Source organism: Staurois parvus, unplaced genomic scaffold (assembly GCF_062004578.1).
Source record: "Staurois parvus isolate SC_StPar_1 unplaced genomic scaffold, SC_StPar_1.0 ptg001050l, whole genome shotgun sequence".
Taxonomy (NCBI): domain Eukaryota; kingdom Metazoa; phylum Chordata; class Amphibia; order Anura; family Ranidae; genus Staurois; species Staurois parvus.
In genome coordinates, this window is record NW_028318846.1 from 1,132 (window position 1) to 25,055 (window position 23,924).

At 44.3% G+C, this 23,924-nt stretch overlaps 1 protein-coding gene across 1 annotated transcript in view; it reads left to right on the forward strand.

The window, feature by feature from the left end:
- Nucleotides 1–890: 890 nt before the first annotated feature.
- LOC149440883 (teneurin-4) overlaps nt 891–23,924 on the forward strand; it is a gene marked incomplete at its 5' end in the record, with an annotated part of 88,252 nt that continues 65,218 nt past the window's right edge. Inside the window, 5 exons of the mRNA XM_089658017.1 lie at nt 891–1,152; nt 7,803–8,070; nt 13,109–13,252; nt 16,210–16,459; nt 21,668–21,688. Of these exons, the coding sequence (XP_089514143.1) occupies nt 891–1,152; nt 7,803–8,070; nt 13,109–13,252; nt 16,210–16,459; nt 21,668–21,688 (945 nt within the window). The remainder of the gene's footprint in view (nt 1,153–7,802; nt 8,071–13,108; nt 13,253–16,209; nt 16,460–21,667; nt 21,689–23,924) is intronic.

Here is a 23,924-nt window from a genome sequence, read left to right on the forward strand (position 1 = left end):
CCCCCTCTCCCTCTCTCCCCCAACCCCCCCTCTCCCTCTCTCCCCCAACCCCCCCTCTCCCTCTCTCCCCCCCTCTCTCCCTCCTCTCTCCCCCCTCTCCCCCCCCCTCTCTCCCCCCCTCTCTCCCCTCTCCCTCTCCCCCCTCTCTCCCCCCCTCTCTCCCCTCTCCCTCTCCCCCCCCTCTCCCCTCTCTCTCCCCCTCTCTCTCCCCCTCTCTCTCCCCCTCTCTCTCCCCCTCTCTCTCCCCCTCTCTCCCCCCCTCTCTCTCCCCTCTCTCTCCCCCTCTCTCTACCCCCCTCTCTCCCCCCTCTCTCTCCCCCTCTCTCCCCCCTCTCTCTCCCCCTCTCTCTCTCCCTCCTCCCTTCTCCCCCCTCCCCTTCTCCCCCCCCTCTCTCTCTCCCTCCTCCCCTTCTCTCCCCCCCTCCCCCTGGCCTCGGGTGATACAGAGATGGAACAAATCCTCCTACATACGTTGTACCTGTTTATCTGCAGTCTTCTGTTCTCTGCAGCTGTTCAAAGTCCAGAATTTATACAGCTTGCCTCCCTTTCTTGAAAGCAGGGGGGCAGTGAACTAAAGTTAGACACTGCAGAGCTGTTTGTAGGGAAGGGACGCCCTCCCCCTTTGCACAGGAAAAGAACTGAGGCTGTCAATCAGACTGTGTGCTCAAGGTCCCTCCCATGTCACCTTTTTTCCCTTGCTGTCAGGAAAATGTGTCAGAAGAGACTCATGCTGATAGCAGTGGAATGAGGCTGCAGACAGAAATGACACTTAGTGCTCTGGATTAAGACATGTACACACTATAGAAGGATATGCTTTGTTCATATTCTATGTCTGAGGTCTACAACCACTTTAATGTATGTTTTCTGTCTCTCTTTTTTTGTGTAAACAGCTTTGATCTCGTCACCCAAGGTGGCATCTCCGCGACTCTGCGCTTTGAGCGAGCGCCCTTCATCACGCAGGAACACACCCTCTGGTTACCATGGGACCGCTTCTTCGTTATGGAGACCATCACCATGCGTCATGAGGAGAATGAGATATCCAGTTGTGATCTAAGCAGTTTCGCCCGTCCCAATCCTGTGCTGTCTCCGGCCCCGCTGACTGCATTTGCCAGCTCGTGTTCTGAGAAAGGGCCTATTGTACCAGAAATACAGGTAGGTACACAAACCCTACACATACAAAATATGGCAGTCAAACTAAAGTGGACCTCCCAGTTTTATTGAGAAATAAAACCACTTATAGACTGATTGTGCTGGATGGTTTAAAGTGGCTCTAAAGGCTTAGTTTTTTACCTTAATGCATTCCATGCATAAAGGTAAAAAACCTTCTGGATGCAGGTCCTCTGAACCCCATCTCAATCTAGTGATGTGCACGACAGCAGCACCTCTCCTAAGTCTCTCTCTCGTTGGCTTACACAGAAGCAGGAGCCATTGGCTCCTGCTGATATCATTTGCAGTGAGCCAATGAGAGAGCGGAGGGCGGGGCTGAGCTACTGTGTGTGTGTATGGACACACACAGCTTGGCTCGGGAGCGAGCCTGCTCGACTGCCCCCATAGCAAGAGACTTGCTATTGAGGGCACTCTGTAGGGGGGATGAACCAGGACCCAATAAGAAGAGGATCAGGGCTGCTCTGTGCAAAATCATTGCACAGAGCAGGAAAAAAAAAATTCCCTTTAGAATCACTTTATCTTCTGCAGATCTTTATATTCTTCTCTTCTGCACATACTGATCTAAGCCTTTGTTTTTAGATTGGCTGCTAAGTGGGAGGGTCTACTTATAAGGTAACCTCATGGTGCTGCATTCAGAAATGCAGCATCTCTTTATGCATTTTTTAAATAAACCAATGTAAGTAAATATGAAAGTCCTATTACAGGGGGTGCCTTTTAATGTGACTTAAACCTCTGTGCAAGCTTTTGGGCAAATCAGTGAGCAATTCTCACAAAATTGCCCTTTCAACTTCCAGGTATGTACACTGAATATAGTGCCAGTATAATATATACCTCCTGCCAATGAGGGGTGCTGCCTTTAGGCGTACAGATCTCAGGGACTTCTGCACTCTTGGACCTCCATGCTTCTGAAAAAAAACACATGAGCTACAAAGTCCAAATCCTCAGTGATGTGTTTGATTACAGCAGACTAATAGCACTTGAAAACTTGCAACTGGATATTCTGGCTTGGGCTGGTATGCATGTTTTCACAATAGAATGGATGATGACATTTTTCATACACCTAGAGCTCATTTTTAATGACAGTTGACTTCTTTGAGACACAAAAGTGATTGCCATATGTTGCCTGCTATTGCTCATCTTTCCTAAAAATTGTTGTTGGTTGGATGCCTTGCTTATCCAGGGTCTTTAAATCACCGTCCTTTGTCACATGCTACATGCTTATTCTGAACATTCAATTCTCTGACAGTCAACAGACATGTCCTCTTTTTAGTGACACATCAAGTCCACCAGTCCAAGCCCTCCTAACCTATACTAACTTAGGAATCGTATACCTAGCTGCTTACTTAACTCAAAACAGCTATGGCCTTCACCACTTGTATCCTCCATGCCGAAATCTATGGCACAGGCCACGTCTGTGTCATAAAACTTCATAGACTTGAATGGGGCAATGCTCTGACATTGCAGACACTGGAGAACAGCCCAGGTCAAGTCTCTGGTGGCCTACTACACAGAAGCATCCAGCACTGAATAGGAGAGAAACAATAGTGGAGGCCGCAGTTATCATACTGGAGAACGAACGTAAGCATCTGGGTTTGGCGGGTTAGGCGAATTTAGAAGTAGGAGCTTTTAAACAAAAACTGTTGTGCTGTCCCCTTTAAGACATATCACTTAATGAAATAATTGTGCATAAAAAAAGTAATAATGTAAGTGAAAAAAATGAAAAGTGATACATCAACAATTTGCAAGTTATAATGTGTAAAACCAATCTGTGATAAATACAACAAAGGTGTACACAAAGAAAGTCCAACTAAAAATAAAAATGCAGTGTTTCTCTCCAGTGTGACTTTAGTGCTCCACCACCCCTAGCAGTAGAAGGTCTGACAAGAACATAAATGCATCAGAGTAATCCAAATGAATCAGTCTCTTGCCATATGGGGTTTCTCAGTCAGGTCAAGCAATAACCGGTATAGAGGAAACACAAAGAAGCTCCATAGTGTAGTAGTTAAAAATCTGAAATGTTATTGTAAAGTAAGGTACTTGCAAACCATATACTAAAGACAGAAGGTAAAGCCGCTCCCACAGAGCAGGCATGATGATGCCCCCACTTTGCTGCACCTGACACGTTTCGTCACAAGGGACGTTGTCAAGAGGCTAGTGGATTCACAAAAAGAAAAAAAAATAAAATACATACTAGTTTATAATAGGAGGGCTGGGGGGGTTTGACTTTTTACTAGATGTGTTTATTTCTTTTAATAAACAAAGACTTTACTAAAGCAGACCATACATGATTCATTTGTCATTCAATGAACTGATTCCCTCATCCACACATTCAATCTGGATGGGGGAAACATTCCAGCTGGGCTATTGTATTCTGCTAGTAGGGAGCCTTACCCACCAGCCGAATACAGTGATTAGTGCTCTCGGCTATAGCTAGTGTGACAATGATAGTTTGGCTTTTGTACAACTTGCTAGCCCATACATAGATCAAAATTTGGCCAGTCCCTTGCTGAACCAGCCCAATATCGATCCATGTAGGGCTGGCTTTAGAGACAGAGGAACTCAATTATTTCCTAGGTTATAGGTAGTGGGTTTTTTATCAACTCCAATGACTCTATTTATGACGCGATAAAACCACCACATAACAATAGCTTGGGTTCTTGATCTTGACATTAGAGGCAAGATGTAGACCGTTATGGAGAGAACATGTGAAATTAAAAGAGCAGAGCGAAGTTAGTGGATTTAATGACTAAAACTGGTATATGACCGTGAAAATCAGTGAAATATTGCATATGGTTTCCCCAACACTAGATTCATTTAAGCAATGAAAATTGTGAGGTTGGCGTATATATCGGTATATATAGCCTCAGACAAAATGACAGCAGGCTACAAAGAGTAAAAAAAAATCCTTTTTATTATCCAAGCTGCTTTTGCCTGGATGGATGCAGCAAATGGTTCTAGGTGGGGCCACCTGCTTAATGGAAGTCATTTGTTTAATTAGCTCAGGAAGACTGTGAAGTGGAGCAGAGTAGCTTTAATGATCAAATCGAGGACTTCCAACCTTTTGCACAATGTTTACATTTAACGGTGGATAAATGAGACTGTCAAGGTGATGGAAGACTTCAATGAGGAGTAAATTAAAGAGTGCTTTACATGCTTGGTGTTATTTACAGCCTCAGGAAAACAACCAGCTTGCCTCATTCTCAGATTTGCCTTCCTTCAATGTGAAGTTTGTCACCTGCATGGAACAAAAGCAGCCATTTGTGAGCTGCAGCACTCTTTAGCCTATCAGTGAATACATATTCTCTGTGAATTTTACACTGATGAGAGTCTGCAGTGGTCAGCAGCACTGGAGCCAGCAGTGGGTATCAGCTTTGGAGCCAGCAGTGGGTATCGGCTTTGGAGCCAGCGGTGGGTATCGGCTTTGGAGCCAGCGGTGGGTATCGGCTTTGGAGCCAGCGGTGGGTATCGGCTTTGGAGCCAGCGGTGGGCATCGGCTTTGGAGCCAGCGGTGGGCATCGGCTTTGGAGCCAGCGGTGGGCATCGGCTTTGGAGCCAGCGGTGGGCATCGGCTTTGGAGCCAGCGGTGGGCATCGGCTTTGGAGCCAGCGGTGGGCATCGGCTTTGGAGCCAGCAGTGGGTATCGGCTTTGGAGCCAGCAGTGGGCATCAGCATTGGAGCCAGCGGTGGGCATCAGCTTTGGACCCAGCGGTGGGCATCAGCATTGGAGCCAGCGGTGGGCATCAGCTTTGGACCCAGCGGTGGGCATCAGCATTGGAGCCAGCGGTGGGCCTGGACGCTGGAGCCAGCGGTGGGCCTGGACGCTGGAGTCAGCGGTGGGCCTGGGCGCTGGAGCCAGCGGTGGGCCTGGGCGCTGGAGTCAGCGGTGGGCCTGGGCGCTGGAGTCAGCGGTGGGCCTGGGCGCTGGAACCAGGAGAGGGCAGCAATGTTGGAGCTAGCAGAAGGCGTCAGCGTTGGGGCCAGCGGTGGGCCTCAGCGTTGGAGCCGGCAGTGGGCAGAAATGTTGGAGCTAGCAGAAGACGTCAGCATTGGGGCCAGTGGTGGGTGTCAACATATCTCTTCTTCAATACAGAGATGCATGCCTGTAAGTTTTTCAGTTGTAGATTTAGTTCCACTTTAACTGTCCTCCATAGGTGCTCATACCTAGCCATCTTCCTTCAGCTAACTGTCATTCCCTTCAGCAGCCAGGAGAAATGACCGGAACCTCAGTGTAAGCTCTGTGTCACAACTTGGAGCTTACACTAGGCCAAAGACTCTTTCCCTGCCCCCAAGGAACAATCCTGAGTGTAGTCTTCCAGCACCAACATTGTCATGCGGAAGGGTGTCACATGTTCACCCATGTCAGAAAGCATTGAGTATTGATTATGTATTGAGTATATGTTTTGGGCAGGCGAGAGGGTGGTTGAGTGTGCAGTGATAATAATGAACTTGCATTAACAAAGCACAGGTTACCTTTAAGTGCCGCTTTGTGCGACTCAAACACGAAGCTGTTACGCACATGACATTTTAACCTTCTCAAACTATTTTATTCATCTTGTTTGGCCTGCCCACAAAACCAAATAAATCCACGCTTAACATCTTCCACTCTCTAAATCTGCTTGTGAATAGAAAACTTACAGCCTTCAGAAAAATAAATGCATATTAAGTACGGAGTTCAAAAAAACATGCCCTCCCCCCTCCCATTCCCAGAGGTTCCATCAGAACAGTCTCCGCAAACTCAAACACGTTGACATTATGTTTGATGTTTGCAGTCATTGTTCACTCGCGGAAAGAATACATTTACAGACGAGATCTTTGAGGGGCAAATTATACGCTTCTGCCTTCCTGGTGGGTTTTTTGTTTTGCGGTCGCACTTACGCTTGTGTCATCTGTTTGCCGGGCTCTCGCAATCCACTTCAGCACAGCAAAGTCTAATGCCGCTAATCAAAGCAGAGTGGAAAATTGAACTTTGTAAAGCGCTGTTAATAACAACGGCGCTCACATGTTGGTACGCAAGATAAGAGAGCGGTTGTTAAAAAAATAAATACACCAAAGAAATTTTTAATGCACAAAAGGTTCCAGAAGGACCTGGTAAATATAAATAAAGGCTTTCTGACTGTACTAGATGTTTGTAACAATGCTTGTTTATTGGGATTTGTGATTTAAATGGAAAAGGACAAAAAAAAAGAACATTAATAATATTTATTTTTATGCTTTTTTAAATGCATGTCTAGTTTAAAGCCCAACTGCATTTTCAGTTTAAATTGGCTAATTACATTCCGGATGCTTTTAAAAAAAAGTGTGAAAAGTTTTCCAGTTCTTTAGAAAGTAGTCACAGCCTGAGAAGAAAAACCTGTCCCCTGCCAGAAGGCTGCAGAGACAAACCCTTGCTCTCTATGTGGAAGCAGTGGTCTCTCTGTAGAGGTCTGGAATGCCGCCTGTTGCATCCGGTCTTCAGCTTTCAACTTATCAAAGAGTGAGAGCTTTGGTTAAAGAAGGATAGGACTCAGCAGGGGCAGGGGGGATCTTTGCAGAGAGACCACTGCTTCCACACAGAATGCAAGGGTCATTTTCTACAGCAATGGTCTCCAAACTGCAGCTCAGGGGCCAGATGTGGCCCTTTGCTTGCCTTTATCTGGCCCTTGAGGCACTACTCCACCAAAGGACACCAATGGTGGAACACCATTCCCCCCTACTGACACCATCAATGGGGCACTATTCTTCTCATTGATATCAACAAAGGGGCACCATTCCTCCTATTAGGACCAATGAGGAATCACTGATGCCGGGACACTTTCTACTCCCACTGGCCACAGTCAAGCCCCACTAAAGCCTGAAGGACAGTAAGTTGGCCCTTTGCTTAGAAAGTTTGGAGACCCCCGTACTATAACATGTTGGTAGGAGACAACCATAAAAGTTTGGATTTGTGTTTTCTAACCGAGTGACAATGGTCTGCCTCCAGGGTTGATCATCTCTCCCTAACCACAGGTAAGCTCTGGGCGTGCGGATGCTGTCAGTCTGTCGTTGCTTTGTACAGGATTTCTGACCACAGCTGCTCGCTACAAGCTGGGATTCCAATTGCAGGGATCTGCTGATAGCCCTCTTCTCAAGTGTGAATGAGGCCCTTGGAGCGTACTTGTACAGTGTCTACAGGAAGTGCCTCACACATGGAAATGAAAAATAAAAAAAAATTGTAACTCATTTTACAGAAAAATGAAAGGTTTATAACAAAAGACTTGCTCTTCTTACAAGAAAAACAAATTATTGCAGGTGTCCTTGTATTGTAAGCTCTGCTGAGCAAGACCCTCTCATTCTTCTTGTATTGAATTGTTTTGTAGCCCCCCATCTTGTAAAGATCTGTGCGAACTTTTGGCGCTAAATAAATCCAGTATAATAATAATAAAAAAGACATTATCACCTTTCTCATGCAGGGCAAAGTGACAGTGTCCAAGGCATCGCTACAGAATTTGGTCCTCAACTCTAAACTGAGCTTTCCAACCTAAGACATATAATATATAGCAATATATAAACTGAGAACAGGCATACCTTGGAGGAAGCCTCATCCTAAAAGTTCATTCATGTGGCCAATGGAGTTAAATACTAGTTATTCATTTTAGCAAATTGTTTCTACTTTCCAGGCTTTGCAGGAAGAGATCCCAATCCCCGGAAGCAAAATTAAGCTAAACTACTTGAGCACCCGAAACGCTGGCTACAAGTCGGTTCTGAGGATCAGCTTGACTCATCACATTATTCCTTTCAACCTCATGAAAGTCCACCTGATGGTCGCTGTGGAAGGTCGCCTGTTTAGAAAGTGGTTTGCTTCCGCCCCCGACCTCTCTTATTCCTTCATCTGGGACAAGACAGACGTCTACAGCCAGAAGGTCTATGGACTTTCTGAAGCCTTTGGTAAGCTTTAATGGTTGCACTATTTATAAACCAGAGCAAATTTGTCTGCTAATAGCAGGGACACTATGCAGTGCTGAGCTCGTTTACTCTTTTAAAGCTTCAGCCAGCCAGTTGAAGCCGCCCAATGATGAATTCAGCTGCTTAAGAGAATGTGTGTAGTTGGTAGTCTTCAGGAGATCTTGACCTGACATTAGAAATTCATTCAGTGACATCTAAAAGATGACCAGAAGGGATGTTCAGGATTACATTCCGACTGTAAAGCCCATCCCTAGGCAAAAAAAAATTGTTGCTATGCAGTGGGGCTGTGCCTGCTCTGCACAGGTTAAATGCTTGGTTTTGTCTAGGGGAGAGGAGAAAGAAGATATACTAACCTGATCATCCAGTCCTCCCAGCACAAGACCAATCCGGCACCCCTATGCTCCAGTGGTCTTGAGTTTTGGACTGTTCCTGATGTCATCAAGCCCATTCAGGCTCCATAGACCAGCAGCAGTCCACCGATAGACCATGGGGGTGTGCCATTTTCCAGTAGAACGAAGGATTGGGTGAGGCTTTCTTCTTACCCCTAAACAAAACAAGAAGTTGACCTGTACAGTGCAGGCATAGCCCCACTGCATGGGAAGGCTTTTTTTTTTTGCCTGGAGATGGGCTTTATAGTGTTACTAAACCCAGGACCCTGCATTCACTATTCACTATATCTGGTCTCCCAGGACCCTGCACTCACTATATCTGGTCTCCCCGGACCCTGCATTCACTATATCTGGTCTCCCAGGACCCTGCATTCACTATATCTGGTCTCCCAGGACCCTGCATTCACTATATCTGGTCTCCCAGGACCCTGCATTCACTATATCTGGTCTCCCAGGACCCTGCATTCACTATATCTGGTCTCCCACAGTACATAGAACATGGACATGCAATTATTTTAGTAAATATAAACTGTAAAATACCTTTTCTCATCAGAAGTTAGAGCAGTCTTGTGACTTCTATCAGTGTCCAGTCCACCACTAGCTAAAGCTTGTAGGAGACGTTTTCTTTCTGCTCTAGGAGGATGCAGATCCCCTGACCTCTGTCTGGACAGTGCTAATTGGCCCTGTGCTAATCACATGCACTGTCCCAAAAAAAAAAAAAAAACCTCTCTAGCAATACACACCAAACTGAGCAATGTGCATGCCTACGGTTCAGCCTGGAGATAATGGGTGGTCGCTTAAAAAAGGGGAGGAACAGAGAAGAAAGGATGAAACAGCCTTTTTACACAATGCAGAGGATTAACCCCTTAGGTTCCACAGTGAGTATAACAAGCATGCTTTACTGCATATACAGGCTGATTTTACTTGCTTAATACACACAGATGTCAAAAATGTTGGCCAATAAAATGCATTAACGCCAAACACACGGACGCACCTAAACGCACATTCAAAATGCAGCTTTAGGTATGTTTTTTTTTAAGCTATGTTTTCCTGCACTGGGACAAAGGCATGTCCAGGGTAGGAAAAAAAAATGTCCTGTGTGCATGAGGCCTTGCTGTTTTCTAACTGCTTGCAACATTTTCTATTCTGTAGCAAAGCCAGATTTACCACGAGGTACACTAGGCACTTGCCTATAGGCAACACAGACATCTCTTCCTTGTATAAATATTGGGCATGCTTTTTTTTCTGTTTTTTCCTTTCCATAGGGATAATCATCCTACGCATTATCACAATTTTCTAAACCAGTTTTGGACCCAGAAATGTCCTATTTTAAAAGGATGATCCTAGTAAAAAGGGGTGTACTTGGGGCACCAATGGTTGTATGTCTACAGGCTCCCAAGATGTAAATCAGGTCTTGTTTTGTAGCCTGCTTATTACAAGCCAAACGAGGCAATTGTACGTGAGACAGACTCTTGGGGAGGAAAAGAATAATTATCTTTTCTAAGTTGCCTTAAGCTCTTTTTATACCTGTAGAGTTTTGTTCAAAAACTCCAGTTTTCGGAACGTTCATTCAGTTATCTAAAAGTTAAAAGGGTAGATTCTCTTTGATTCTGTTAAGAGTTATAGGGGCCGGTTCCACAATCACTTTTGAGCAGAGTGAACAGAAAAATCAAAGGGCAAGGCTTCAGAACTTAATGGGAATGAGCGAATTTCTATTTGCTAAATAGGCTCCCGGCCAAGAAAAATCATAACTAGCGTCATGTGCATAATAAATGTTAGCCTGAGAAGAGCAGAAAAGCTTTCTTAAAGCAGTATTAAACCCAAAAGCGAAGACCTTAGTCAACTTGGACATTCAGATGTTTACTTTTTCTATAAAAGTATTGTCTTGGGCTCCATTCACACTTGTGAGACTTGACATGCGACTTTGGACATCAAAGTCACATGACAAGTCGCATTCCATTCTTTTCAATGGCACTTGTTCAAATTGGTGTGACTTAAAGTTGCAGTGGCTTGCACTACTTTAATGCAGCTTTGATCCAGAGGGTGTAAAGTTGCGCTCCAAAGTCACACTGGAAAACGTGCGACTTTGGAGCCGCACAAATGTATACAGTGTCCCAAAAGTTCAAAGCAATGACATTAAACGAGTCAGCTCTCTTGGCAGTTCAACTCACTACTAGATCTCCTGCTCTGTGTTTACATTAGAGATTGGAACGCTGTGGAGTACCTGCTGGGAGGGGGAGCTGAGCTGCAGAGTCAAGGCAGGAAGGAAGGCACAGGGGGAGCTGAGCTGCAGAATGACTGACGGGAGGGGTGGGCAGGGAGATGTAAGCTGCAGAAATACTGCTGAGAGATGAGAGAGCTGGGCTGCAGAACCACTGCTGGAGAGGGAGAGCTGGGCTTCAGAACCACTGCTGGAGGGGGAGAGCTGAGTTGCAGAACCACTGCTGGAGAGGGAGAGCTGGGCTGCAGAACCACTGCTGGAGAGGGAGAGCTGGGCTGCAGAACCACTGCTGGAGGGGGAGAGCTGAGTTGCAGAACCACTGCTGGAGGGGGAGAGCTGAGTTGCAGAACCACTGCTGGAGGGGCAGAGCTGGGCTGTAGAACCACTGCTGGAGAGGGAGAGCTGAGCTGCAGAACCACTGCTGGAGGGGGGAGAGCTGAGCTGCAGAATCACTGCTTGCTAGGGGGAGAGCTGAGCTGCAGAATCACTGCTGGAGGGGGAGAGCTGAGCTGCAGAACCACTGCTGGAGGGGGAGAGCTGGGCTGCAGAACCACTGCTGGAGAGGGAGAGCTGGGCTGCAGAACCACTGCTGGAGAGGGAGAGCTGAGTTGCAGAACCACTGCTGGAGGGGGAGAGCTGAGCTGCAGAACCACTGCTGGAAGGGGAGAGCTGGGCTGCAGAACCACTGCTGGAGAGGGAGAGCTGAGTTGCAGAACCACTGCTGGAGGGGGAGAGCTGAGCTGCAGAACCACTGCTGGAGGGGGGAGAGCTGAGCTGCAGAACCACTGCTGGAGAGGGAAAGCTGAGCTGCAGAACCACTGCTGGAGAGGGAGAGCTGAGCTGCAGAACCACTGCTGGAGGGGGAGAGCTGAGCTGCAGAACCACTGCTGGAGGGGGAGAGCTGAGCTGCAGAACCACTGCTGGAGAGAGAGAGAGCTGGGCTGCAGAACCACTGCTGGAGAGGGAGAGCTGAATTGCAGAACCACTGCTGGAGGGGGAGAGCTGAGCTGCAGAACCACTGCTGGAAGAAGAGAGCTGGGCTGCAGAACCACTGCTGGAGGGGGAGAGCTGAGCTGCAGAACCACTGCTGGAAGGGGAGAGCTGGGCTGCAGAACCACTGCTGGAGGGGGAGAGCTGAGCTGCAGAACCACTGCTGGAGGAGGAGAGCTGAGCTGCAGAACCACTGCTGGAGGGGGGAGAGCTGAGCTGCAGAATCACTGCTTGTTAGGGGAGCAGAAGGAGCTATACAGCAAGATTTCTGCACAGAATGGTAGCAGTGATAGCTGAGTCACAAAATCCTAGGTAGGAGCATTGGGAGCTGAGTTGCAGAATCTTAGGTGGGAATAGGAGTAGCAGAGGTGCAGAATCACTGCTGGGAGGGGTATCTGAGCTGCAGAATCACTGCTGGGAGGGGTATCTGAGCTGCAGAATCACTGCTGGGAGGGGTATCTGAGCTGCAGAATCACTGCTGAGAGGAGTAGCTGAGCTGTAGAATCACTGCTGAGGGGTAGTGGAATTGCTGAATCCTTACTGAGAGGTGGATACACGATGAGCAGAGCTACAAAATCCTAGGTAGGAGCATTGGGAACTGAGCTGAAGAATGACTGCTGCGAGTAGTAGCATTGGTAGTTGAGTTGCAGAATCTTAGGTTGGACCAGGGGTAGCTGAGTTGCAGAATCACTGCTGGAGGGGGAGAGCTGAGCTACAGAATCACTGCTGGGAGGGGTAGCTGAGCTGCAGAATCACTGCTGGGAGGGGTAGCTGAGCTGCAGAATCACTGCTGGGAGGGGTAGCTGAGCTGCAGAATTCTTACTGAGAGGTGGATGCACGGTGAGCAGAGTTGCTGAAAAAAATTAGCGCTTCTGCTGTAAACTTTTAAGGATTATTTGCTCCACAGTGCCAGTAGCTACAGAGGGCTTGTTTTACAGTTGATTTACTTCTTAAGAATATGTAAATATTTGAATGTTTATCGACTGGCCCCAGTTAAACTGTAATGAGATCCAGGATGCACTGCAAGCTGGGTTCACAGAATCTGCTGCACAGGAAGGGCTTTCTTCTGTAGCGGAAGTATTTGGTCTTATTTTTAGCTGGCCTTTGATCTTTATTACCCATAAAAAAACAATGCATTTTCACCCTGTGGTAGTTGATGCGATTGATGTCTATGGCATTCCTCCTTCTGAAAGCCATTATGCCAGTAATCATGTTAGCAGTGACTGATTAGCTGAGCTCCGGCATTCAGAACACCCTCTGTGAAGGGAATTGAGGGTGTTTATGAGCTGTGTTTGCATAATGATATTTTAGCCGTGATTGGCACCTGCCAGTGAAAATGCCGCTTCTTGTGTTTAGTGGCCTTCAACCACGTTTTTATCTGGATATTTAGGTCAGATCTCTCTCTCTCTTTGAATTTCAGTCTCTGTAGGTTATGAATATGAATCATGTCCGGATCTCATTTTGTGGGAGAAAAGAACGGCCATTCTGCAGGGCTATGAAATTGAAGCATCCAAGCTCGGCGGCTGGTCTCTGGATAAACATCACGCACTCAATATACAGACCGGTGAGTTGGATTATGGCTTTTCAGAGGTCTCCACAAGGCCAGATTATTGTTCTTAGATTGACAGGTGCTTAAAGATGCGATAACATTGTAGGGTATGTTGCCTGTCATAATTGGATAATCCAGTGTCTTCACTAAGAGACCAGGGGAATGGGGGGTGCAAACTTGCTTCCCTTAAATTCGCAGACCTCGTACTTATTTCTGCATTTGTGAATCAACCTGGAGGGCACGCACGTAAATAAATGGATTCCTATTTAAAACTCTGTATGCAGAGCACCCTGTGTCCGCATACAAATAGAAATTTGAACTAGGAGAACATTAATGATCCCAGCAATTTCTAGTTTGAGAACAAGAGACACATTTGTGAGTTTTGATGTATACGTTCATTTGTAGAAGTCCTTAGAGAGTATCTAAAGGCCATTTTTTTTTCAAAGTGATTGTAAACCATTACGTATGCCCAGTGAAGTGACGGGCCTCGGGATACACAGAGAGAAAACAAATCCTTCTACCTGAGCTGTACCTGTTTTATCTGCAGCCGTATGTCCCCTAAATCCGTTCAAAGTGCAGAATTTACACAGGATCTCTCAGCTCTGAAAAGCAGGGGGTGGGGAGCGGAGGTTACATCAGTGAGGAGAGCTCTGAGACACCCCCCCCCCTTTCACACAGGAACAGAGTTCAGGCTGTCAATCTGCTGTAGGTCCCTCCCCTGTCACCATTTTTCTCTTGGTGTCCGGAAAACATGTCAAATGTAACTCATGCTGATAGCACAGGGAGGCAGCAGCAGACAGAAATGACACTTCGAGCTCTGGATTGAGAGACACTGTAGAGGGATATGTTTTGTTCATATTTCATGTCTGAGGCTTACAACCATTTTAAGTTTTGAAAGCAGTAGGGAATGTTTAACACACATCAGATTTATTTTTTCACCTGTTGGGGAGATTTACCTTCACTTCCCATTCCATAGACACAACCGGAAATGAGGGAAATCCTTTTTTAGACAGCGGTCAGTGGAACAAGTGTTCCCATTGGAGGACTTCCTTTCTATTTCTATTCTGGCTTCAACCTACAATTTTGGATTTCTCAGCACTGTCAGTTCCAGTGACAGTGGCCACCAGGACAAATCGGGTGAACCTCTCTAAAAAATATTTAACAGGGCCTCTAATCTAATCTAAGGATCTGCTACTGACAGCTTGGTGCCAGATACCACAAAATACCATCAGAAGTCTAGAGGCGTCAATGCCTCAATGGGTTCTGGTGGGTGGTCATAATGCTACGACTGATTGGTTGTGTACATATAGTAAAAAGAAACCGTGTGTGTGTATGTATGTGTATATATATATATATATATATATATATATATATATATATATATATATATATAAATATATATATATATATATATATATATATATATATATATAAATAAATCAAATGCAACAAAAAATCAGCGAGCGCTCAGGATAAAAAGACCGCAAGCTGCATATGCACCAGTAAAGGAACCCTAAAGCCTTGTGAACAATATTAAGATAAAGAAACAGTGCAGCGCTAAAATATTATATATAAAATAAATGATGTAATATAATCAATAATAATCAGATCATCCAGATTATATCGTGATATATAAGTAACAAAGCACTGATTCAGGCGCCAAACATAAATGTGATCATGTGAACAGTCTTTTATCAACAGAAGTGTTCATAGATTAGTGCAGGCTTGACGAGATGAGGTCCGCATATTAGTGCTCCATAAAATTTTATATATATATATATATATATACACATTTTTTACTGTATGTATACATCTTTGTTTTACAAATTAAACATTTTATACATGACAAAGGATTCAAAGATACAGGAAATGGACAGCAGTGGATGTCTATATTGTGACTCCAACTAAGTCAGACTGGTCTGAGTTTTTTAAAAAGGGAGCATTCGTTGCTGTAAATTTCAGCTTGCTCTATTGAGGGTGGTAAAACAGGTGGTAAGTAACCAAAAATATAAAAAAGGAACATAAAGCTCCACCTGCTGGCTGTATAAAAGAATACAAAATTCTATGCAGTATTTATTGGTAGTATTTAATATTTGATTAAAATGAGTGCAGTATTTTTAAGTACAGTATTATATTCAATGTAAGTATAATATTCCTAATATTAGGACAGTATTATATTCAGTGTAAGTATAGTATTCCTAATATTAGGACAGTATTATATTCAGTGTAAGTATAGTATTCCTAATATTAGGACAGTATTATATTCAGTGTAAGTATAGTATTCCTAATATTAGGACAGTATTATATTCAGTGTAAGTATAGTATTCCTAATATTAGGACAGTATTATATTCAGTGTAAGTATAGTATTCCTAATATTAGGACAGTATTATATCCAGTGTAAGTATAGTATTCCTAATATTAGGACAGTATTATATTCAGTGTAAGTATAGTATTCCTAATATTAGGACAGTATTATATTCAGTGTAAGTATAGTATTCCTAATATTAGGACAGTATTATATTCAGTGTAAGTATAGTATTCCTGATATTAGGACAGTATTATATTCAGTGTAAGTATAGTATTCCTAGTATTAGGACAGTATTATATCCAGTGTAAGTATAGTATTCCTAATATTAGGACAGTATTATATTCAGTGTAAGTATAGTATTCCTAATATTAGTACACTAACATTTATTATTACCAAAACATATTAGCACAGATTTATTAGCATAGATTTATATTTATTACTATGTTTAATGTTACATAATTAGTGTAGTATTTTTAATATTACTACAGTATTAGTAAAGGTTTTTTTTTTATATTCGCTGTAACAAAGTCAAATATCTTACAAATGTGTTAACGAAAAAAAAAAAGAAAAAGATTAAAAAACAGTATACACACTCCTTAAAAAATAATGGTTTCCCTCTAAGGGTCTGGAAAAATCTGAGATACCTTTCACTTTCTTGTACAGGCATCCTGCACAAAGGCAATGGAGAAAACCAGTTCATTTCCCAGCAGCCAGCTGTGATCGGCAGTATAATGGGTAATGGGCGACGCAGGAGCATCTCCTGTCCGAGCTGCAATGGCCTCGCAGATGGTAACAAACTCCTGGCACCGGTTGCCTTGACGTGTGGTGCAGATGGCAGTCTGTATGTCGGCGATTTCAACTATATACGTAGAATCTTTCCTTCCGGCAATGTCACAAACATCCTGGAGTTAAGGTAACCGCAGAGCAAACATTTGTCGCTTTATCGCAATTGCAAGTTATGTCGTTTGGAAATCTTGCATGTTCATTTAAAAAAATGTTTACGGTTCTACTATTTAAAGTTACGCTGATCAGCAGATTCATTCTGTCGCTGTAGAGATTGCTTTTTCATTTAAGAGATTTAGATTTGTAGTTTTTAAAAACGTAGTCGCTTTGTAATTTTGTCATTTTACTTAATTTCTTCATTTATGTATATTGTGTAACAGAATTTGTATTTGCTTTTCTGAAACTGTTGAGCTTTACTTGCTGAGAGCTTTACTAGCCACGAGCCTGGCCTTCAATGCCTAGTTTTGGACTTTCTTTGAGCTTACCTTTATTTTTAGTCTCCTATGCAATTCTCCCTGTTTTTTTGTCCTAACACATGTCCTGTTCTAGGGTGGTAACGCTGCTCCGTCATGTTCTGTAAAAAGGAGTATGTAACACGGGTTTTGCGGATTTTAACTAGATGTCGGTGGCAAAAGCACAAGTCCCTGCCTCGATCCTCCCTCGATAGAACAGTGACCCACATGATGAGGCTGTGCCATCTACCATATTGTGCCCCACTCCATCCCAAAGGCCTCCGCACAACATTTCTGGATGTTGACCTTTATATCCCCCAGGAAGGAATGTCCACACAAAAATAGGGTTGCTGCACTTTTTATAGTTACATAGTTAGTCTGGCTGAAAAAAAAGACAAAAGTCCTTCCAGTTCAACCATAGAAAAAAAAAAGTTATAATCCTATACCCACAGTTGATCCAGAGGAAGGCAAAAAAAACCCAGCAAAGCATGATCCAATTTGCTCCTGCTGGGAAACAAATGTCTTCCTGATCTCGAGAGGTAATCGGATATTCCCTGGATCAACTTTACCTATAAATGTTATATCCAGTTATATTCTGTGTATCTAAGAAAGAATCCAGGCCTTTTTTAAAGCAATCCACTGAGCTGGCCAGAACCAACTCTTGAGGGAGTCTATTCCACATTTTCACAGCTCTCACTGTGAAGAAACCTTTCTGTGTTTGGAGATTTAATTTCTTTCCTCCAGACAAAGAGTGCCCCCTTGTCCTCTGTGATGACCTCAGGGTGAATAGCTCTACGCCGAGTTCACTATATGAACCATTGATGTATTTATACATGTTGATCATATCCCCCTTAATCTCCCCTAACTGGTGGTACTTGGGAAATGGCATGGCCATATCACATTGACATACTATCCGGGGTCGCTTGATTGTTGGTCACATGTGAAAGCATCATGCAGCACTTTAAAGCAGCCATCTTACCTCTGACAGTCTCTCCCTCAACCTGGGATCATTAGTACTCACTGGAATGAGATCTCTGTAGTCACATCCTCCAGGGGGATAGCCTCACTCAGGGAACTGGCCAGGCCTAAAAACCCTTTTGCATCCACACTAACCCCCACCTCCATAAGGATCAGGAAGTCCTCCTCCATGGATTCACCTCTCCCGGGATCCTCCAAGGGGATAGCCTCACTCTGGAAACTCTTGGCCAGGCCTAAAATGCCTTTTAGCTTCAACCTCCATAACGGGAAGTCCTCAGCCAGCTCTCTTGGGTGTTGGTCTGCCTCTCTCTCTGGCCCACAAGCTAGGGCCTCCACTTGCTGGCTACATCTGCATAGGTGTAGGATGTTTGCCTCCTAGGCCCCAGTGTACTATGGCTCCTCCCAACCTGGCTTATATATGGGTCCTGACTACAGGAGGGCTCTAAATAAAAGGGATCTAGCTCCTGATGACACTACCTTTTTGTAACCTGACACTATTCTGGAACAGAACCACCTAACGGCAGACTAGCTACCTGCATCTGCCTACGAGTAAGAGTTGTCACTTTAGGATAGGAAGTGTGTTACTGACAGGACCACCAGGTGAAGAAAAAAAAAAGCCTGGGAAAGAAAACAAATGCAGCTACCTCAAAGATTGATGAGCCACAATGTATTGCATTTGTGTTCTTGAGCTTAGATGCACTTTAATTTAGAATAAATAGAGAAAGTGTGTGCTACTTAAAGTGTGTCACCAGCCAATTTTTTGTTTTTATTGTCTGAATAGAGCAGAGAAGGGGTAGAACATCTGTCAGGTTTTACTGCTGTCTGTGGCTCCATCAAGGATACTCCAATTACGTCCCGAGGGTTTTTATTACTGACAGTGTTCCTCTTAAAATTTCTGATCACTTCCCTTCCTTGTAATACAATGTCTCCGAGACAGGAAATAACAGGAATCTTCCAAATTAATCCCCAGACAGCAAAGAAAAAAAAAAAAGTCAAAGGATGGAACTAAAATTGAAAATAAATATTCTTGGCTGGAGGTACACTATACGTTTAGGGCCCATTCACACTATTAATGGGTGTTTGCACACAGGCGTTAAGGTGCGTCATGTCAGGTGTTATGTGCATTGGGTTAGAGCAGCCCATTCATTCAATTTAGGTTCCTAATGCACTGAAAAATGTACGTGTTCTGTTTCTGGCTGTGCTTTGGTACGCACATCCATCAGCAAGCCGTGTTGGGCAGGCCTTCCGAATCATTTGCACCACATCACACCAGCACATATAATATATGTTGCTGTACATTGTGGTAACACGCTTATCCATGTGTTACTGCAATGCAGTCGAGTGAATGGGCCCTTAATTAATGGAAATCTAATTTAGGTATGGAAGGCAGATGTCCAAAGATGGACACTGTATCTCCAGCCCTTGGTAGAGAGATGGAACAAGTGTTTCTATAGGAAGAGCTCTCCAAAATCAGCCATCTTTTTAGGGAGTAAAAAAAAAGTTTACAGAGAAACTATGTAAGAAAATCAGATTCATGATTCCATGTGGAAGAAATATGAGCAGTTATTGGCTTTTATGGCTGCCAAAGACAACCTTTCTGTCGCATAAATTTTAAAGCTCCCATTACCCTTACATTGCTTGCTTATTTTTGATGTTACTACATTTCCTGATCTGTTATCTTACACTTGCAATTGCGTGGTATCTGCAATTTGTACGACTTTCTTGGAAATGCTGCATTCTTGGAACTTTTATGGAAAGCCCATACTTGCTTAGCTGCCAACTGTCATGGGACCTTTCTCTTGGCCAAATTTCCATGGTGCCTCCACATTGACAGTACGGTCATGAAACAATCATCTTAACAATACTGTTATGGCACATTGGCATTAGTCCCTATGCTATTGCAAGCACTGTCATAGACCTCTGACCTTAGCCGTACTGTCATGAGGCCTCCACAATGTCAGTACTGTTATGGCACATTTGCATTAGTCCCCTTCACCATTGCAAGCACTATCATACACCTCTGACCTTGGTTGTATACTGTCATGAGGCCTCCACAATGTCAGTACTGTCATGGCACATTAGCATTAGTACCCTTCACCATTGGAAGCACTATCATAGACCATTGACCTTGATCGTACTGTCATGAGGCCTCCACAATGTCAGCACTGTCATGGCACATTTGCATTACTACCCTTCACCATTGCAAGCACTGTTGTAGACCTCTGACCTGGGCTGAACTGTCATGAGGCCTCGACAATCTTAGTACTGTTATGGCACATTGGCGTTAGTCCCTCTGCCATTGCAAGCACTGTCATAGACCTCTGACCTTGGCTGTATACTGTCATGAGGCCTCCACAATGTCAGTAATGTTATGGCACATTGGCATTAGTCCCCTTTACCATTGCAAGCACTATCATAGACCTCTGACCTTGGGCGTACTGTCATGAGGCCTCCACAATCTCAGTACTGTTATGGCACATTTGCATTAGTACCCTTCACCATTGCAAGCACTGTCATAGACCTCTGACCTTGGCTGTACTGTCATGAGGCCTCCACAATGTCTGTACGGTTATGGCACATTGGCATGAGTCCCTCCGCCTTTGCAAGCACTGTCATAGGACTCTGGCCTTGCCCGTGCTATCATAAAGCATCCACACTGACAGTACTGCTGTGGTACAGTCAACTTGTCATCACCATTATGGCTTCTTCTCATTTGCAACACTGTCATGGTACTTTCACCTTGTCTGTACTGTCATGGCTCCTCCATATTGCCAGTACTATCATGGCTCCCTACATTAGAAATACTGTAATGGAGCCCTCTTGTTATCCTTAAAGTGTTACTAAACCCACAACAGTAAAATCAGTCTGTATATGCAATGAAGCATACTTGTCCATCTGCTGATAGAACAGTGCCCTGGGGGCAAGCTGCACATGCTCAGTTTGGTGTGTATCGCTAGAGAGTTGTTTTTTTTTCTTGGGAGGGTGCATGTGATCAGCACAGGGCCAGTCAGCACTGTCCACACAGAGGTCAGAGGTCCTGCAGCCTTATAGAAAAATAAGGGGAGAATTAAAACTCCTCCTACAAGCTTTACCCAGTTCTCAGCTGGACACTGATAGAAGTCACAAGACTGCTCTAACTGCTGATGAGAAAAGGTATTTAGCAGTTTATATTTTCTAAAATAATTGCATTTCCATGCTCTGTGTACTGTGGGAGACCAGATATAGTGAATGCAGGGTCCTGGGTTTAGTAACACTTTAATGCCAGAATGCATGCTCCTTTTTGGAAGGTCATTAATGGCACCCAATTGTAGCAGTACCCGCATGGTATCCTCTGGTTGTTAGTCTTCCTAGAAGTGGTGCCCCTCCATTGGCTGTACTGTAATGGCACTGTCATGGGACCTCTACATTTGTGATACCGCCATTGCACTCCACTTTGGCACTACCCTATTATTATCACATTTTCAGGGGGTTTTTTGTGTTGTCTGAGTATTTGAAGCTCCATCATGGCTTTTTTACATATGCAATGGAGTTATTTTGTCTTGGCATTCACCATTGCGTGTGTTCTTCATATTATCAAAGCTTTCCTTCAACCTCACACACTGGCAACTCCATGGTTTCAGAATTTTTTATGACATCCCAGGACTTCTACCTCATAATTATATTCCATCTTAGAGTTTAGTACAATGGAGCCCATGAATGGTTTAGATTGCCTATAGCAAATTCTGCATGTAGTTCTCTAACTGGCTTTGGCAACATAAGAAAACAAAGAAGCTGGTTTGTTGCTATGAGCGGACATAAGGTTGATTCTCTAGGATTTTCTTTCTGTCTTCTTTAGGTCAATAACTTTTGTCTCTTCCTCCTGTCTGTTAGTAACATTGTTTTTCCTTATTTCTCTTGCTACCTCTCAGAAATAAAGATTTCAGACATAGGTAAGAGAACCTGTCCTCTCTGTATTGTCCTGCAGCTTCCTGTGTTTGTGGCGCTAAGTAACGCTTATACTGTCTAATCGTTATGTAATGTATGTAAGCTTTTAAAGAGTAAGAGCCTATGTCAATAGACTGTGGGCTTGTGTCAATGACATCGGTTGGAGAAGCTTCTGAGATCCTTCAGAATTCATTGAAAGGTGCATCTGACCTCTTTCTAACCTGTATTTTTCCTGCTTCAAACAGCTTTTGTATTCCAATAAACTTGCATGTTTATACAAAATCTGTTTGTCGCAAACAAAAGCTCACCAACAAAAAGGCTCTAACTCCAAGTACTTCGCTGGAGGACATATTTTATATTCCGAAAGCTAACCTACTTCAGTACTTCCTTCTTCTTGAACGTATTGAACTCAATTGCAAGCATGAGCTGAGCTATCAGCTGGTGTGTGGCAGCATAGTATCTAAACTTCAAGTAATAGCATTCTTTAAAATTGTGAACAATTTCATAAATCTGAAGGAATACATACATAAATTAAAGGATGCATTGTTTTCCTGGAGTGTTCTTTAAAGCTGAACTCTGGGATTTTTTTTTTAAATAGTACCCTTGCAGCAGGGCCCCCACCGAACTGCAAGGGTTACATGCTTGCTAAGTATAAAAGCAGAGCAGGGGTTTCCAAGCAAAGAGCCAGTTTACTGTCTTTCAGACTGTAAGGAGACCAGACTGTGGCCAGTGTGAGTAGAAAATGCCCTGGCGTCATTGGGAGTAAACAATGTCCCATCATTGGTATCAGTGGGAGGAATAGTGCTCGATCATTGGGAGGAATAGTGCCTCTTCATTGGGGTCAGTGGGAGGAACAGTGCTCCATTATTTGTATCGGGGAGGAATAGTGCCCCCTTATTGGGGTCAGTGGGAGAAATGGTGCCCCCTCATTGGGGTCAGTAGAAGGGATAGTGCCCCATCATTGGTGTCAGTGGGAGGAATAGTGACCCATCATTGGTGTCTGTGGAAGGAATAGTGCCCCATCATTGGTGTGTGTGGGAGGAATAGTGCTCCATCATTGGTATCAGTGGGAGGAATAGTGCCCCATCATTGGTGTCTGTGGAAGGAATAGTACCCCGTCATTGGTATCAGTGGGAGGAATAGTGCCCCATCATTGGTGTGTGTGGGAGGAATAGTGCACCATCATTGGTGTGTGTGGGAGGAATAGTGCACCATCATTGGTGTGTGTAGGAGGAATAGTGCACCATCATTGGTGTGTGTGGGAGGAATAGTGCCCCCTCATTGGGGTCAGTGGGAGAAATGGTGCCCACTCATTGGGGTCAGTGGGAGAAATGGTGCCCCCTCATTGGGGTCAGTAGAAGGATTAGTGCCCCATCATTGGTGTCAGTGGGAGGAATAGTGACCCATCATTGGTGTCTGTGGAAGGAATAGTGCACCATCATTGGTGTGTGTGGGAGGAATAGTGCCCCATCATTGGTGTGTGTGTGGGAGGAATAGTGCCCCATCATTGGTGTGTGTGTGGGAGGAATAGTGCCCCATCATTGGTATCAGTGGGAGGAATAGTGCTCCATCGCTGGTGTCAGTAGGAGGAATAGTCTCCCATTGTTGGTGTCTGTGGGAGGAATAGTGCCCCATTGTTGGTGTCACTGTTTCTCAGGGGCCAGATAAAGGCAAACAACGGGCTGCATCTTGCCCTCAGGCCACATTTTGGGACCACTGAAGTAGAGGAATTATTGTAATACTTACTTTATTCCTTGTTCTGGTGCTCTCCTCTTCTCTCCGACGCTTTGGGTAGGGGATGGGCCTTCACCATCCTCATATACAGTGCAGGGCTATTGGTCCTGCATTGTATGTGATGACTTCAGTGTGACCACCAGCTGGATTGCCTTAGAGAAGAGGCTTTGGGAGACTGGTTGCTTAGCATGGTGGAAGCTTGCAAGAGTGGGGGGGATAAGGAAAGTATTTTATTTATTTATACTTTTAATCCCATAGTTCAACTTCAAAGAAAAAGTTTGTGCTAAAAGGAAATTAAGCAAGCTGAAACAATTTTCAACTGATGGTCAACATTAAAGTGGACCTGTAATTGCAAAAATCTCACTTCACGTGGATCAGTGTGGTACTTAGCAACATTACCAAATATATTGTATATATTGTAATTGTATTTTGACCAAGAAAAACCTCTTAATCTGAGCTCCATCACCTTACTCACAGCCTAGGCAAACATGACATGGTCTCCTACTA